This window comes from Papaver somniferum, chromosome 1 (assembly GCF_003573695.1).
Source record: "Papaver somniferum cultivar HN1 chromosome 1, ASM357369v1, whole genome shotgun sequence".
In the NCBI taxonomy this organism is placed as follows: domain Eukaryota; kingdom Viridiplantae; phylum Streptophyta; class Magnoliopsida; order Ranunculales; family Papaveraceae; genus Papaver; species Papaver somniferum.
In genome coordinates this window covers 66883108-66900783 of record NC_039358.1, presented here as the reverse complement: position 1 = coordinate 66900783, position 17676 = coordinate 66883108, and the positions used below count along the sequence as shown (strand labels likewise).

Genomic DNA, 17676 nt, shown 5'->3' with positions numbered 1-17676 from the left:
AAACCAGAAATAAGACCATCTGCAGCAGCTTTACTAATCATCTATTATGATTATATCAATAATTTTGTTTGATAAATAATAAATATTAAAAAATTCCTAATAATGTATCGCCTATAAAAACAAATATTATCATTTGTATAGGTGTATAGGACCCGACCGATACGATACCGATACACTGTATTAACTTCCTTGTTCATAACAAATGAATATTAGTTTACTTTACAGTAAAATGGGGTTTGATTTCTTAAAAGTTCTACTTCTTAACAATGTGAATTAATTGATGTTTAATGTTTACAGTAAAACAAGGATTGACCTGCATTAACCTTCGTAATATGCACCCTGATCGACCACCGACAGAAATCCAGACTTTTACATGTGAAAAATCTAACTGTAGATTGCAAAACCCAAGTTTGATTGGTACATAGCTTTCACCACCAAGATGATAAACTCATCTTCAAAAAAGATTTCCACTAAAAAAATAAGACTTAGACATTTGATGTAAAATGCAAAAAGACACGAACTATGTAGGACGTACATTATGTTTGCTCCTACTATTGAGCTTACTGGCAACAATTGAAAATGGAAGCTACAGTATCAAGTTCAGTTATTAAAAGTTTTAAAGAAAAACTGAACTTCACGAAGAACACGAACAACACTTTGGCTAGAACAATTTTTTTTGGTTGTAACCGAACTTTTGTATAGAACACCAAATACAAAATTTCGACTAATTCGTAAAATTTCTCCTTAGCCGAACTCTTTTCTGTAAATCCATATATTTAGCTCAGTTAGCTCGCATTTTCTTCCTAAAACTTTTTTGCACATGTAGTTCAGGTACGTTTTATTTATTTTCTCCTAGTTGAACCTTAAGTTCGACTAGATTTGTTTTTTATCTCTTAGCCAAACCAAATACAAAAAAAAAAAAAAAAACTGAAACAAATAAAAATGAAAAAAGTAAATATTTATTTAATTAAAGAGTACTTAGTCATTTGTCTTTAGGACACCCCTTATAACTATATGTTACATGGCCTAATCCAATGATGGTCCCCCAACGAAACACCATGGTGCTGAAAAATTGTTCAGTTTTTGACTGGAGCCCAAGTTGCCAGGCTTCAGAGCCGGGCTTGAAGTGAAGGCATCTAACCTGGAGCTTCTAGCTATATTGCAATTTGCTCATACAATTATTGAACTTTCTTTTCTTTCTCCATCCATATAGAGGACTCCAACATCCATTGCTTCAAGTTGGAGTAAACAGCAATGGTCACAAACTGAGAACAACTAAGAAGCATGATAACGGCTTCAAAAAGGAAAGGGTACTTCTGCGGCGGCCGCAATGTTACATATACAATATGAAGAAAGAAAGAGCACAGAAGAACCAGAATCATCACCAGCTTTTTCAATCCAGTGGAAGAACTTTCGCGTTTCTTAGTTGATCTAATGCCGGGGATATAATAAATAAGAACAAAAAGTATGAGTAAAGTCACATAAGGTAAGATCAGACGGTCTCGGCAAAGAAGAGGGAACATTGAGAGCAATGCGAAGTAGGTCAACCATCTGAATAAAAGGGGTTCCTCTAAAGCCAAAAGGGTTGCAGGTAAAAGAGGCAACAATATAGACTTCTCATGCACTGCTAAGAATAACACAAGCAATTGTAAGAAGAGTTGTCATATCAAAGAAACAAAAAGATAAGAAGGAAAGAAAGAAAACAGGAACAGAAAGCACACCTTGAAATGAGAATAAATAGAATGATAATGAACCATTTAGTAATGCATAGAGAAAACCCAGAACACTTGGAGTTTTTATTTGTTGAACCATAGAAGGCAGAACACCTAACAAAGTTGCACTGAGGCTGAAAAGTCTGAGAGAAGGAGTTGGGAACAACCTTTTCCATTTTATAAGGACTGAAGTTGTGCACCAAAAGTTAGCGACATAATCCTCGTATATCCCTCGTTCAAAAGGAGCTAGACGCGACAACACCTGTACAATGACCACAAAGTTTGTTATCGGTGAGGAAAATGAAAAGATCACCAACCACCATTAACCTATCAACTGGGCGTAGTTCAAATACAGAGGATACCTAGGACCATATCGTCTCATGTCTACCTGTGTCAATCAATTATTAACTGAGTAATCAAGAGCACATCAATTATTTTTATATGAGAAGCAGGTACGTTGAGTTAAATCAGAAGATTTACAGCTGAAAGAGAATGGAAATGGAAGGACGAGCAAGGGAAACATCATACTTGGTATAATGTAAATGAGATTGAGATAAGCTCTAGTTTCTCTCTCCCGTTAGTGCGTTGTGCATTTAACAGAGACCCACCTGTTAGATAGTTTTGACCTTCACCACAGTATAAACTCAATGGTGATATTTCCCTAAAAGATAAACCGTACACTCATCTATATTCTCTATGGTAATCATGTTATCCAGCACCGCCGCCATAAAATAGAATGTATTTTGTTAGGGTCCAAGGTAAGTCATACCTGCATTTACAGTGCATTGTTGAAAATTCATGGGGAACTAAGGAAACAATTAAGCTGGAATCAACCACGGTGCAATTGTAAAACTAGATTTTCACACATCAAAAACTCTACAGGGTTGTATCAGAGAAGTCGATAACGATTAGATTCACAGCTTACATATACATCTTGCTGCTTAATTAATGAAACTAAGTATATCACGCGAACACTTCATAGCTTACATTTCAAGGTACCGGAGTTGTGCTTGTGACTTTGTATATTGACTATACAAACCCTACAGTATGTTTAGTGATTCCATTTATAAAGGAGCACTCGAGCAGACAATACGAGCACAAAAATAACTGATTCTCTAATTACTCAAGTCAAATTAGTAGCATTAACTCCACCTGATATCACTGTAAAATTTGCATGACGCAATTGAGGTTCGAGCCTTTTTTTGCAAGGTAAGTATACATAGCTGTGAAATCTAATAACTTGTGACATTATGACAATCTTCCATTATAATTTAAACTAATAATTTAAACAAGCATGAGGTCATGTTCCCCCTCAAGTATGCTGAGGTGCAGAATTCCCAGGTTGAGAAGCATTCCTAGCTGCAAATACTAATAGATGAATTTATAGCATCACTTACTCCCCATTAAATTGGTTCTTACCTCTTTAACTGCGTCTACTGAGTATAAATAGGGCCACCAAATAAGAATAAAAGTTCCCACGACTGCCAAGCCTAGTTGTAAAACCCGCAAAAGTGGATTCCGATGCCGGAGACATTTCCCAAAAAGATGGCTGAAAAATGCAGGAGCAAAGTAGGCACTCATCTGCACAGAAGAAGAGATATTTCATTTGTGTGTAACTTTGGCTTCTTTGGAGTGAATGTCTAGCAAACTAAGAAAACAAAAATCACTTTGGAAATTTGAGGAAAATGTAATTCTAGATAGTACAGGTTCAGACAGCAAACCTGTTTATGATTCAGAGCGAGACTAAACAAGACGCAAGCTACCAACTCATTCTTCGATAAGATGGCAGCAACAGCTCCAATTGTAAGACCCAGGCTGATGCAGTTGTACTAAAAAAATAGCATAAATAAATATTGGCTCTTCTCATAAAAACAAAAATTATAAATAGATGCCAAGATTACAAGCACCCACCTGAAAATGTCCATGATCAATTAGAATAAGGCATGGTCCGAGTAAAATCAATGCAAGGTGCCATGCCATGTGTTGTTGCTTGTTCTTCCCGCGATTAGCATAATAAACAATTACAAAGTAAATCGCTGCCGCAAAGAAGATAAGCACATCTGAAGACAAAACTGTCCATCTCATAAGAAGCTTTCTGCATAAAAATTGTGATTGAACTGTTTTTTTTCCTCCCTTTCGCCAATTATAACTCATAAAGACAGTACACTAAAAATTGAGTTCATAGTAACAAGAACATACCCTTTTGGGGATTCATGGCCTCTAGAAGTGAAGAGCGCGACAGAATCAGGATGAAAGTAGTGGAGAAATAACGCATGAGCATAACTCTGATATGCAGTGAGAGGAGGATAATCAAGTCCCCAATAAGTGAGATCATTTACTGTGCTACTCTGATACCATTTTTTAGCAGGAATATTAAGTGTAATCTCCATCCAATGCCTTTGTGCTTCATAATCCCCATATTTAGGTGCATCTCCAGCACCAGAATAAGAATTTAGCGACACTATTACTCTTACCAGCAATGCAAAGACAGCAATGCACCCGAAAGCTAAATGCGTGCTCCCACTAAGCAACCAGCATCCATCACCATTAGAATCTTTTGTTGATTTCTTACTCTTCTTCGTCTCCATCACTTAACCCTAAATCCCTCAATAAAATAAAAATAAAATGGAATTACCTTACAAATTCCTTGTTGATTTCTTCAATTCAATGATTTAATCTTCTTTCGGTTTAATTAAAAACTCTCGGACAAAGGTACTGATCATTTGCGCTGATTTGGTGTTATACAGAAGACGTTGAGACTTTTCTCTTTCTTTCTTTTTTTGGTTTCTGAACTCTGAAGAGTAATGTCTGTGTTTTCTGTTGTTGATGAAGAACTGTATAAACGGAGAATGATGGACTACAACCAAACCCGAAAGAGGCCCATATCTAAGAAACACCTGAAGCCCATGTTATGGATTGGATGCGAAAAGGAAAATTTGTTGATTGGTCCAAAGCCCATATAGTTATTTATAGTAAGGTCCAACCAGAATTTTTTTTATCCGGAGGTCCAAAATTAATTAAAAAATAGAAATGACCATAATACCCCCTACTACCAAACGTGTGTGTCTACACTGCTTACAAATTTGAGTACATATCTGGCACACTGCTCACAAATTCGATTACATATATGCTAACAAATTTGAGTACATATATGTCGCACTGCTTACAAATCTGAGTACATATCTGTCGCACTGCTTACAAATTCGAGTATATATCCGCTGCTTACAATTCGAGTACATATCTGCTGCACCGCTTCCAGGTAAAGTACATATCTGTTAGAATCAATTATAAATAAATTAGCACATATTTCAGTATTGCGCATACGTACTCATGGATCAAACAAAAAAAAGTGACAAAACTCTGAATAAAACAGAATCAAAAGAAGTTTCTATCAGTACGCCTTATACGTACTGCGTATTCATGAAATAAAAATCAACTGCCTGTAAAAAAGAATTGATGAATCCTCCAAATGTCAGAGTTCAGTGTCGTACCTCAAGCCAAACTGATGTAGTTTCACTTCCTGTGAACAGGTATTGACCTAGAAAGATGGTGTCTCCTTTCTTTACTGCCTGCACAGAATCATATAGCTTAGGATAACATAGTCACACAGGTATCGCAAAGACAACAATTGGAAGGTTCAAGGGAACATCTACACTGTCATCCTTCTTCCTAATCATTGTTTTCCAATTTTACGATATACATCAACAGAACGCAAACATATTCGAATTATGTGACAATAATTCCCAAGCCCAAACTGAAATTACACTATGATTTAACCAAAATTTCAGCACACCTTTGCTAATCCATCATAATTGATTGGCAATACATATGAAGTTGTTTCTTTATCTTGATCCGGAGTCAAAACAACCGATGATTCAGCCTTCAGTGCAATCGATTTTTCACTTTTATTAAGAACTTGCAATTCAGGGCCTATTGTATCTAGCATAACCTGAAACAAGTGAACAACAAGATATGCACATTTATTATCAATTTTCACTCTATAATCCATAATAGCAATTCCAAAAAAACGATTCAAAAACTGCAACAACAACGAAGATCATGACAATTCCTTAAACAATCCAATTCAAATCAACAAAACTTACAACACCGAGCTTCTTAGTACTCTTAACAAGTATGATTAGTACGATTTTGAGAAAATAAAGAAAGAAAATAACTAGAAAATCAAATTGAGAGTTCAAATAAGCTAAAACCATCAAAATCTAACCAAAAATTCGAATAATTACGATCAAGATTCATAAAAATAGTACGTCATATACGTACTGATGTTTAATACACAAGCAAAAACTGAAACCAAACATATAGAAGCATAGTAAACACAGAAAAATCAGTACGTCATATACGTACTGATGGTTAATACATAAAACTAAACTGAAACCAAACCAAAAGCCAACAAAATGAAGCTAAAATTCTAGATCTACAAACGAAACAAACGTAAAACATGATTTTATAACTAGATCTGGACTATTTTCATCAAAAACCTTCAGTACATCATATATGTACTGATGATTAATACACAAAAGAAAACTAAAAACAAACCAAAGACCAACAAAACCGAGTTAAAACATCAGATCTAATAATGAAATGAACATAAAACATCACTATCTATCTAGATCTAAAGTATTTTTACCAAAATTGAAGTAAAAAATTAACGAATCAAGCATGAAGATCATAAAAACAAAAAAAACTGAATTTAATTCCTCTTTTCGGAACCTTAAAATCTGAATTTTGAATTCTTTTTCCCATGAAATCAAGAGATTTGGATCTCAGATTAAGATAGAATCAATAAAAAACTTAAAATAAAGATCAGTATAGGTAAATCAACTTACGAAATACCTCAGAATCAAAACAAATATTTCAGTATTACATATACGTACTCATGGATCGAACCCAAAAATCAATTAAAAAACGCTGATAGAATCCAAAAACAATGACAAAACTTTGAATATAACCGAATCAACATCAGATCTAATACCTAAACATTAGATTTTGCTATAAACATAAAAATTTCTCTAATCCGAGAAGAAAAAAAACCTAAATTAAAATTAGCTTTTGAAGAAGAAAGGAAAAATGAAAACCTAAACTATACCAACAGTAAGGAAGTGAACCTACCGATTAATCTTATTTTGAATTCACGAATTGATCAACACCTCAGAAGATCTTCATAGCCGGAGCTTTTCACCGAACCACAAATGAGAAAATGAAGAAGAAGAAGAAGAAGAAGAAGAAGAAGAATAGATCGAGAAATGAAGAAGAAATGGATTTGGTTACTGCTTTATATACTTAAGGGTGTTTTCGGTATTTAAAAATACGTCCTCATATGTTCCACACGTGTGCAGGACCTGGGCATAAAAAATTTGGTCCATTTTCATGTTTTCTTTTAATTATGGACCTCTGATTAGTGGGCTTTAATAGGTGGACCTGCCACTAACTAAGAACACTATAATGGTACCTATTGGTAATTCCTACATGCGAAAAGCGCCTTTAGATACAAACCTGCATAAGCAGAAGTCAGAAGCAAAATTATTTTGCTTCAAAGAAAGTTAACTTTTCGACTTTTAGAAGTCATTTTGAAATTTGACAACCAAACTAACTTTTGACTTTTCGACTAGAAGTCAAAAAGCTATTTCTGATGTGCTTAGGGTTGTTCATGGTCGGTTTTGGTTCGGTTTCTATCCAAATCAAAACCGAAACTAATACTATCGGTTTCTAAAAATCTAAACCAAACCAATCCATTAAACATTGGTTCGGTTTCCAAATGGTTCCAGCCGGTTTCGGTTTGTCCCAGTGGTTTTTGGTTAACCAATAATTATGTCAAACCAAAAAAAAAAAATTTACACAAATTTACAGAAAAAAAATCGTAGCTGCAGATAGTATTGGTTTACAAAAATTGACAGACAAAAAATAAATAAAAAGAATATCAAGAATAGTTAAAGCTTACTCTAAATCTAGAGATCAAAAGAAAATATATAATATATCTTAATTTAGTTAATGACAAACAAAAAAGAAGGAAGACGGAAAGAAGAAAGACCAGTAGCAGCAATGACTGCTGTAGTTGGGGGTGGAGAAGGGAGGCGACTGGGAGAATGAGAAAGAGAAAGAGGGAGAGTATCGTAATGAAATATTAGATTTAGGATTTCTATTTATCCTCTAAATCAATGGGTAGAATCTAATACTTGTAAATCAACTCTATAAACTAAGTTTAAAAATTAATCGGTTTTCCAATGGTTTTTGGTTCGGTTTTAGAGGTCAAACCAAAACAAAACCAACACTATCGGTTTTCCACTTTCTACACCATAACCAATCCATTAGTAAATGGTTCGGTTTGGTTTCTTCCTAATTGGTATGGTTCGGTCCGGTTCCAGCGAAAAACCGAAATCATGTTCAGCCCTCATGTGCTATCCAAATAGGCTAGTAGCGCGTGTGGATATAGATCTGCTTCTCCAAAAGTCGAAGTCAAAAGCAAAAGTCAAAAGCAAAACTATTTTGCTTCACAAAAAGTTTTAGAAGTCGTTTTGAAATTTGACAGTCAAACTGACTTCTGACTTTCGACTTCTACAAGTAAAAAAGTTACTTCTGGTGTGCTAAAACCCGTTGGTCATTCATATCTGTTAAGTTCATAGTTATTCTTTTTCGACATGTTTATCTTGTTCATTAATTTTGATATTAGTCGCTTAGTTGGAATACTAGTATATATTCACGACATTATTATACTCCGCATTAGAAATTAAATTATCACATATGTTCAGTTTTTGTGGGATCGAGGGAGCATTAGATAAATTAAAAATATTATTATCAATAAAATTCATGGTTTCCTTACTAGTATTTGATGTGATGAGTTTCTTTAGAACGCGAAATTGGAGGATAAAAAAACTAATTGGGGGATATAGATTACTTCCCCCAACCCATGGTGTGTGCTAAGGGGTGATTTTTGGGTATGAAAATACTAAAATACCCTTTGTTCAAAATAAAAATCAAAAAACTTAAAATCAAAAAACAAAATCATATCCCCCATTTATCCCACTCCCTTTCAAATTAGAGTTTTCCCCACTACCTTTCAAACTCTAAATTTTCCCCACTCCCTTTCAAATCTCTTCCCTTTTAAATTTTCCCCATTTCCCCACTCCCTTGAAAACGATGTTCTTTTTTATCATTCGGAAGCGATGAGGACCATGTCGGTAGTGATGAATACCATGCCAGTAGTGATGAAGACCATGCCGGAAGTGATGAAGATCATGCCGGAAGTGATGAAGACATGCTGGAAGTGATGAGGACCAATGCCGGCATAGATGAAGACCATGCCGGTAGTGATGAAGACCATGCCAGCATAGATGAAGAGCATGCCGGTAGTGATGAAGACCATGTCGGAAATAAAAAAAATTACATCGCCGGAAGTGATGAATATCATGCCGGAAATGATGAAGACCATGCCGGAAAATGGTGTCGGCGTACTTGGTAACTAACATTCAATAGCGGAACTGAGTGACGGCATGCTCGATAGAAATCTATCAATGCCGATAGTCAAGTGAAAAAAAATTGAAGTTTCCTGAATACTTTTCATCATGTGCCGGCATAGAAATTTAAGCAACATACTATGCCGGCATAGACACCGGCATGCTCGAGAATTAACTGACTGCGCCGGAAGTGGACTGATTAAAACCAAAAAAATTAGGTTTTGAAGATCAAAACCAGAAAATTTCCCGGACCCCCCGGATAGTGGCAAACATTTATGAAAATTTCCAACAAATGTCGGCATGGTTTTTTCGGTTGAATACAATGCCGGCACCGAGCTATTTCAGCTGCAACAATGGTGGATTCAAAGAAAAAAAAAAATTCAACCTCTTAGCAGCAATTCTCTCTACACAATCGTCCTCTACTTTCACCAAAAAAAGTTCCCTCTCAAAAAAAAATTTCATCTTTCTACTCTCATCTCGTTCACCCAAATACAAATACAAATACACACTAATCATTTAACAAATACTTAAGATTTTTACTAATTATTATTAACCACTAAACCTGATTAGTGAGGGGTAGATTAGGATTTAAAAAAGTACTTAGATAAGGGGTGACCCTGATTTGATATTTGGATCCAGTTTTTGTCTTTTTCCTCTATCCCCAATTAGTTTTTTTATCCCCCAATTTCGTGTTCTTTCTTTACTGATATTTAATGGGTGAGTAAAGGAAATGTTAGTAAATGTTGGGTGTATTTGGAATTCATGATAATGGTCATGAGATTTTAAAATCATTTTTAATAAAAAAAATTATATATTTTAAATATTAATTATAAAAGAAATCAATTGGATCGTCTGTATCCAACCGCTCGGATGTGAATGTCAAAATTGAAACTTGCACACATTAGATTGGATGTGGATGAGGCGAAAACGAAACCGATCTAGTTATGCTTACCCCTACGAAGTACGCATCCAGTGGAATCCAAGCTATGAAACTTGGGCAATTCTTATCCATCGATGGAAGGCAAGATATGAAAAACATGGGGAATCGGTAGAATGCAAGATACGAAAGACGTGGAGAAATCGCGGAAATCAAGTCTAATGGATCCAAATATCTTTAGGTATTTCCAAGCCATGTTTCAAGGTTTAGTTGAAGGTAGTTAAGAATCCAATATAAAATGTTAATTTTTTAGACGCTCAATCTAACAGTTGTGGGGCATAAATCACTTAATGTTCTTCTATTAATCGTTAATTCTGTAATTTAAAATGGAGCATCAAGTTAGTTGATGTAATTTTCAAGTGATTAATCGATCAATACGAAACTTCCCAAGATAACATCAAATGATTGTCTCACACAAATAATGTAAGATGTTCAAGGTAATTTTCACATGATCATCTTGACTTAATATTTAGTCTCCAACAAATAAATTGTCTCCAACTAAACTCGTCAAGTAGATGATGAAGTTTAAGCTAAAGCTAAAAGCTTCCAACACGTATTTCGAGAAATATATAAACGAGATAAACTCGGTTCGAAATTTCAACTGTGGATAACGTAAAAGTATATATAGCTATACGACTTAGTCTCTTTTAGAAGATAAAATAGAAAAGACTTTTGAGTGATAGATAAGTTTTAGTCTCCACATACATTTTGTTGATGAAGTTCCTCCAAGATCTTCAGTGGATCTTCTTCTTCAATTGGTGAACGTCGTGAAGTCTAAAGCTCAACTACACACTTCTATCCTAATCCGAGACATAGCTATAAGTAGACTAGAATTCAAGTATATAGCTTTGATCAACTAAACTTAACAAACAAGCTTGAGATAACATCGCTTGCGAGTTCGACCGAGCAATGCTCCAAAATCTCCTCCTTTGTCAATTTTAGTGACAAAACTATAAATACATATGGATTACAAAATAAATAAACTTTGTAGCTTTTGATCCATCATGCTTGATTCCCTTGGATCTTCAACTTCCTTGAATTCTTCGTTACCTCAAGTTCTCCATCGATTCCTAATGTGTTCAACTCAGCATCATTATTGTTGAAAATCCGTAGTAATAAGAAAACAAATGTTCTCAATCATTGTTATTTAATGTCATTGTATTATATTATATAAATCAAATTCCAATTGCATCACAACTTTGAAATAATGCTATGGTGATATGTATCACTCCCCCTTAGTCAATACTTTCATCTTTTACACAATAGGTAGAAACCTATAGAATGGAGTCCACTCCCCTTACATAATGATCTGTAAACCATACGTAGCTAGTGTGAACTACTAAATAATTCTCCCCCTTTTTTTCAATATAAATTGGCAAAGGTACGAAAATTATGGGATCGTTATGAATTCTCAAAAGATAATTCATGAATAAACAAGGAGATGATATGCATCTTTAGATGATTTCACATAGTCGAAACTTAGTGTATTCATCAAGGAGTTTATTAAGATACAAGTTAACCCCTCCAAATTCCACAACCACTTTCCCACAAAGATATAGCAATTAAGCACAAGTTCATTTAAGAACTCTCCCCGTTTGATGTCATTCACAAGAGAACAACATGAACGACCTTACTTTTACGAGAAAAGAAATATTTCTTTGGACATTAACAAATCACATGGATTTGTATCCGGTAAACTTCGAGTAAAATAACCACAAGAAGGTATTTTTGACTAATTTAGTCGGAATCACTCAACATAAGAAAACTTATGGAGTAAACACAATACTTTCACATAAAGTGGATCAGGGAAAGATCAATACTGCGGAATTTCTCAAAAAGTTCATTCTATCTTTTATCAATATATGCATAAAAACATAAAAGACTTAACTTTTGAGCATTTATGAGATAATAGCACAATTCACGAACGTAAAGGCACATATATCTCATAAGACATTTGCAATATATAAAACCAATAAGAGTAAATACTGCGAGTTCACCTTCCAAAAACTTAGAATTTAAATAAATAAATCTAAAAAGATGCAAGATGAAAATTGTTTGAAATTGCTTGTGTAATCACATGCAAAAATTCTCACAAGAAGTTTCCTAAACAAAAAGATGATATGGAACAAAGGAGCTAAGCATCATATTCATCATGATCGGAATTGATCCAAGAGGCTTGAACTTTATCCATTTCTTTCTTGATTTTGGAAATTTTTGTAGCAATCACATATAATTGTTCTTCACATATTTTATCTTGGAATTGGCCTTACGAACAACCTTGTAAATTTTTTGAAGAAGACTCAAGGTGGTATGATCACAAGAACCTTCAAGAGTATCACATATTTGTCTTTTGTAGAAATCCATCTTCATACGTTTGATAATACTTGGACGAACCGGTTTGGGAGTTCCAATTGAATTTCCAATAAGAGTTATGGAATGTTCACGACATATTTTCCCAATTAAGTATGGAAAGCCTAACTTCTTGTTGGATGACGTCATTGAAACCATTTGAACAATAATAAATCCATAAATATCAAGACCTTGAGCACTCATTTCAAGGAAATAGACCAACTCCGCACATTCACGACTCCACCGAGAGTTCTTGACTGTGGAGGGACAAAGATTAGAATGCCAAGTTTGCGGAAGATCCTTAAGGATATACTAAGATCTTGGGTAGGAAATTCCTCCTCTATCCAATCAAAATTCTTGTGACAAAGACCATAAGAAATGGTTTCACAAGATGGCTTTTTTTCCTTTGGTCTAGAAAAACAAAAATTATCCACGGGAATTTCGGTAATCTTTGAGATCAACACTCTATCAACCTGAATCTTTTTCCTATTAATCATAGTCTTGAAGACAAATTTATCGAGATTAACACCATGGATGTTAATATAAAAGATCCTTGTGAGAGTGTCAAATCCTTCACTAAGACCATTGAAGATGTTACTAAGATTATACTTCTCAAAACAAGATAAATCTTCTTTATGACCACTTTCCTTTACCAATTTCTTCTCTAGGATGAAATCCCTGGTGGAAATTTTTTCAAAGGTCTTAATATTAGAATCATTGATAAACACAATTCTAATAGAGTTTTGGTCACTTGGTATAATCTTACTCATGAGAGTGGATGCAACAAGACCCTTAGAAAATCTTTTTGGTCTCTCACCATCCTCATTAGATCTTCCCATAATAGCTAAAAATAGTAAATTGAGAGAAGAAAAACAAGATTAGAATCTTAGTTGATGGAATCCTTTGTAGATGATTGCCTAATTCACTCTCCCTTGAACCAATTTTAAGATTTCATGGTGCTGGTATGAAAACCCTAAGACAAACCCTGTTCAGGTACACGGACGATATGAAGAAGAAAAAAGGTATTGTACCGTAACCTTTAGATCCTTAATAGGCTTGGACCCGTACTGACACCGTGACCCATTAAAATTAAGATTCCTTGTCTAGAATAATTCCAAAGAAAGTATAGACGATATCATTTAACATCTCGAAAACAAGACTATAAATTAAGAAGAATGCTCAATTTAATTTGTGTGATAGTTGGTTCACAAAGAAACCAAAACAAAATCCAAAAGCATGAGGATCACACACTGTTAAAATTTTATATCAATATGATAAAATAATTACTCTTATTCTTAGCTCAATGAACAATTCTGAAACAAAACATTCATAGCACAAGAATAGTTGATATTTTCTTCCTGTCATAGTGTGATAAATAAGGTAATAGAGCAAGACATTACATACCATTATTTAGCCTCAGGTGAGCAGAAATAACCGGACTTTGTAAGTATTAACAATTTGAGAATTCTCAACACATTGGAATACTTAAATTTGTCAGTAACAGACTCTGCTAAAACTTTTCATAAATTGTGATCATTTTTCGTTGAAACACCCGGAAAAAAAACTAACCCAAAAAAAAAATGCACAAAGCTTACCAATATGATTCTTTCCCCATCTCAATCTATATACATGATGGGGTGATACCAATTCTTGTTACCAAGAAGTTAGATGAGCAGGAAGATGCTCAGGATCATCTTAGATAGATATTCTTTGTAATTTGTAACAGAGGTATAATCACAATAGTGATTATTCAACTGAGGGGTAATCATTCGTTTTTGAAAAAATGAGGGTACCAAAATTCACCACAATCTTTTTGTTTCAACCTATAAGCCCTCTTACCAAGTGTGATCGTTTATGGAAAAAGTCGAGACAATACAACAATTTAGTATTCACACTTTGTGTGATCGTTTATGGATACGAGATCGAGACATTACGACAACCAAAGTGTGATACTTGATAATAGGTTTGGACTTAACCAAACTCTGTAGGATCACTATCAAGTATATCGGAGTTAACTTAAATGTGTATTTACTTAAAAATATATTGACAAATATAATTGCACAAAACTAAAATAAATCACACAAAAAGATTTTGTTAACGACGAAACTGCAAATGTAGAAAAACCCCGGATACTCTCATAATTAAGCCGATATACAAAATCTAAACCAACTTCGTATAGTTGAGACCAAGCAACTACCCACAGTTCACTTAGTTTCCTCAGTATCCCTGCGCTTCCGACTTCAATAGTCACTCCCTGGTACAATTCCTTTTGATCGTATTCCAAACAGCAACGGAACAACGAATCTGTTTGGTAATAACTCTATTGATTCTTTAAGATAAATATATATTATGTCATACGCAAAGGCTCTTCCGTTTAATATAATAAACTTCTTTGCCTGGTTAGATCAACCTATCCAATAACTACCAAAGTAGACAACTTTAGATTTGCCATCAATCAATATAAATCTCAAAGAGAAACTATAAAGTGACGCCGATCTCATACAACTAATCAATCGAATAAATCTGATTCTAGTTGGATCACAGCCGATCAAGGTTTGTGCACACAACAGGATACGAAAACCAATAAGAAATTTTCTTCGTCTTAAAATCTTCTTTAATCTTCAAATAACCTGCACAACTCCACTTGAATCTCTTGTGATCAATCACACACAGAACGAAGTCTGTTAACAATGGATTATCATAAGATGTCTTTAGATCTAACAACATTTCTAAAGATCTCGTCGATACTTCGATCTAGTTTGAGTGAATCTTATATCAGAAGAGAAGATTCCCAAGAAAAACAAACTAGGTGCAATCAAAGTTTCAACATCGTTAGTCAATCAAATCAATCGAAAACTAATAACACTGCAATTATCTAGTTTCCCACCAACGGTATGCGTAGAGCTTCTTGATCCCATAAAAGTCTTTAGACGAGCGGTCGTAAGAGATTTCACCTAATTAGGATATTTTCCTCTCCGATTAGACGGCTCGACCAGAAACAACAAGAAATGAAGTTTTCCTGGCTCTTAGAATGGTTTGCTAGAAATGCAAACTTAGGTATTTATAGACTAAGGATGTTTGGACATCAAGGAATTTTCAAACCGAAAATATTCTCAAGATATGCAATGAATAGCAAAAGTCGGTGTTTCTAATTCCAATAAATGCTTGTCCAATATTTCCGAAATCTCTCAATAGAAAATCTCCAATTAGTTAATGCACATTACTAATTTTTATTCTCTAGAGATATGCATTTAATTGCTGGTAATTAAAGCATATAAAACCAAAAATCTTAATTAAAAGATTCTTAATTTATCTGGGCATATGATCTCCTTGAGTACTAAGGAATATCTTTGAACAATAAATGATAAGAGTTATTGTACATGTTCAAAAGTATGTTGCCATCTTTTCATTGTAAATCCTGATTTCATATTTACATGGATTTACATTCTTGGAATCAGTTATACCACACTTCCAAACAAGTTTAGAATTGGTTGACCTGTTTTCCAAGACTACTATGTGATTGATCAAATACCAAATCACATACATGGTTTCCTAATCACTAGGATCGGTTATACCTAATTATGGAAATACTTGTGATCGGTCACACCAGTCACTAGGATCAGCTTCACCAGTTACAAGGATCGGTTCCATATTCCCATGGTATTGCTTGTGATCGGTCACACCAGTTACCAGGACCGGTTACCAATTACAAGGATTGATTATTCTTGGTGTCTAAATCTGAATGATATATAGTCAAAAAAACTAAAATGTAATACCAAATCCATTCGGGCATTTCCATCTTTAAAGTACGATAGAGGTAGTTTCATATTTTTGCTCAGAACTTCCTAGAGATCGTGTAGGTCACTAAGACTTAACATGTGACACAGACTTGTTCCTTATTGCAAAAAAAATATTATATTTTATAGTAAAAACACATCCAAGTATCCAATGGAGTCATTGATACGCCAGGATTTCTTACCTCAGATGCGCTCACGGTTGATGCAACTCAGTTTTGCACACTTCCTTTCATCCAACGGTGTATCTTTCTTGTAAATATTCTCCCTTCATTTTTCAGCCATCTTGTTTAATATTTGCATGTTTTTCATCTGATCTAAGCCACAAAAACTTGTTAGTACCGTCTTTTGATTTTTTTTATTAAAAAGTCAAAAGAGAAACAAATATAGCCATAAATAACCCGTCAAAACCTTGGATTTCATTTAACAACACTTTTATTTACACATGCAACAAAATACTGATTCAAGACCCTAAAAAACAATCTTAAGAATGTCGAAAACAGAAAATACAACCACATCTTTGATTTTCATTGATTTTTGAATAAAAAACCCAGGGAATACCTTAGGGTTATGAGAAGAGGTATGAGAGGAATAAAGAAGAAACCTTAATCACCTGCAATTAAACTGCAGTATGAAGAGATATAATCGCGAGCGAATCAGAACTTTTAATTATTGTTATCACCTCAGGAGAAAAAAAATCAAAACCTTAAATGGCAGTTAAAGAAAAAAATAAATAAATTAGGGTTATGAATTAGGATTTGAGGGAATCAATAGTAAATAAGAAAAAACAAAGAAAATTGAGAAGAAACAGGGGAAGAAGAAGTTAAGGTTTAGTCTCTTACACCGTTATATGAATCAATAAATGACGTCTCCTACCACTGCTGCGGTAAACCATCAGTGATTAGGGTTTAGTTGCAAAGTGAAAATTATCTCTGATTACTAAGACGCAAGTCTCTTTTATTGTTATGTCTGATATTCATAAATAGTAAAATAAATATGGTGGTGTTCCCAGACGAAATATTGGTGGTGAGAAAAAACTGGAATATGTGGTGTTTCCGGACGAATATTCGTGGTGTCAAAATATGGAGGTTCCTATTGGTCGAAATATTTTTCGGTGGGGCTAAAAGCTCTAAGAAGAGAGCTTGATTCAGCTTTTAACCACAACACAGGAAATTCACCTGAAATCATATTTGTCAAAAAACTGGAGGTTCCTATTAGTCGAAATATTTTCCGGTGGGGCCAAAAGCTCTAAGAATATAGATTTTTTTTTATATACTAAAAAGAATTTATTGATAATCATTAACCAGGATGAAAGTTATGATCCTTGGCTAAGAGAGTACATATTGATGATGGGAAATTTCCAAAATAGATAAAAGAAGTCTTGTAGTCACTTCTAACTAGCTTAGAAATTT

At 34.2% G+C, this 17676-nt stretch overlaps 1 protein-coding gene across 2 annotated transcripts; it reads right to left on the bottom strand.

Annotated features, from left to right (window-relative positions):
- Positions 1–979: 979 nt before the first annotated feature.
- Positions 980–4503, bottom strand: LOC113289846 (probable dolichyl pyrophosphate Man9GlcNAc2 alpha-1,3-glucosyltransferase). 2 transcript variants are annotated; one of them, XM_026539267.1, is made up of 6 exons: positions 3912–4503; positions 3624–3807; positions 3434–3541; positions 3132–3293; positions 1722–1974; positions 980–1624 (listed from the first exon to the last, which is right to left on the bottom strand). In XM_026539267.1, exons 1-6 carry the CDS (start codon positions 4298–4300, stop codon positions 1179–1181), a joined length of 1542 nt encoding a protein of 513 aa, XP_026395052.1. In that variant the 5' UTR covers positions 4301–4503; the 3' UTR covers positions 980–1178. The 2 variants fall into 2 exon arrangements, with proteins under 2 accessions (XP_026395052.1, XP_026395061.1); XM_026539276.1 differs by having other exon boundaries at positions 3624–3772; positions 3912–4182.
- Between the last annotated feature and the right edge of the window lie 13173 nt (positions 4504–17676).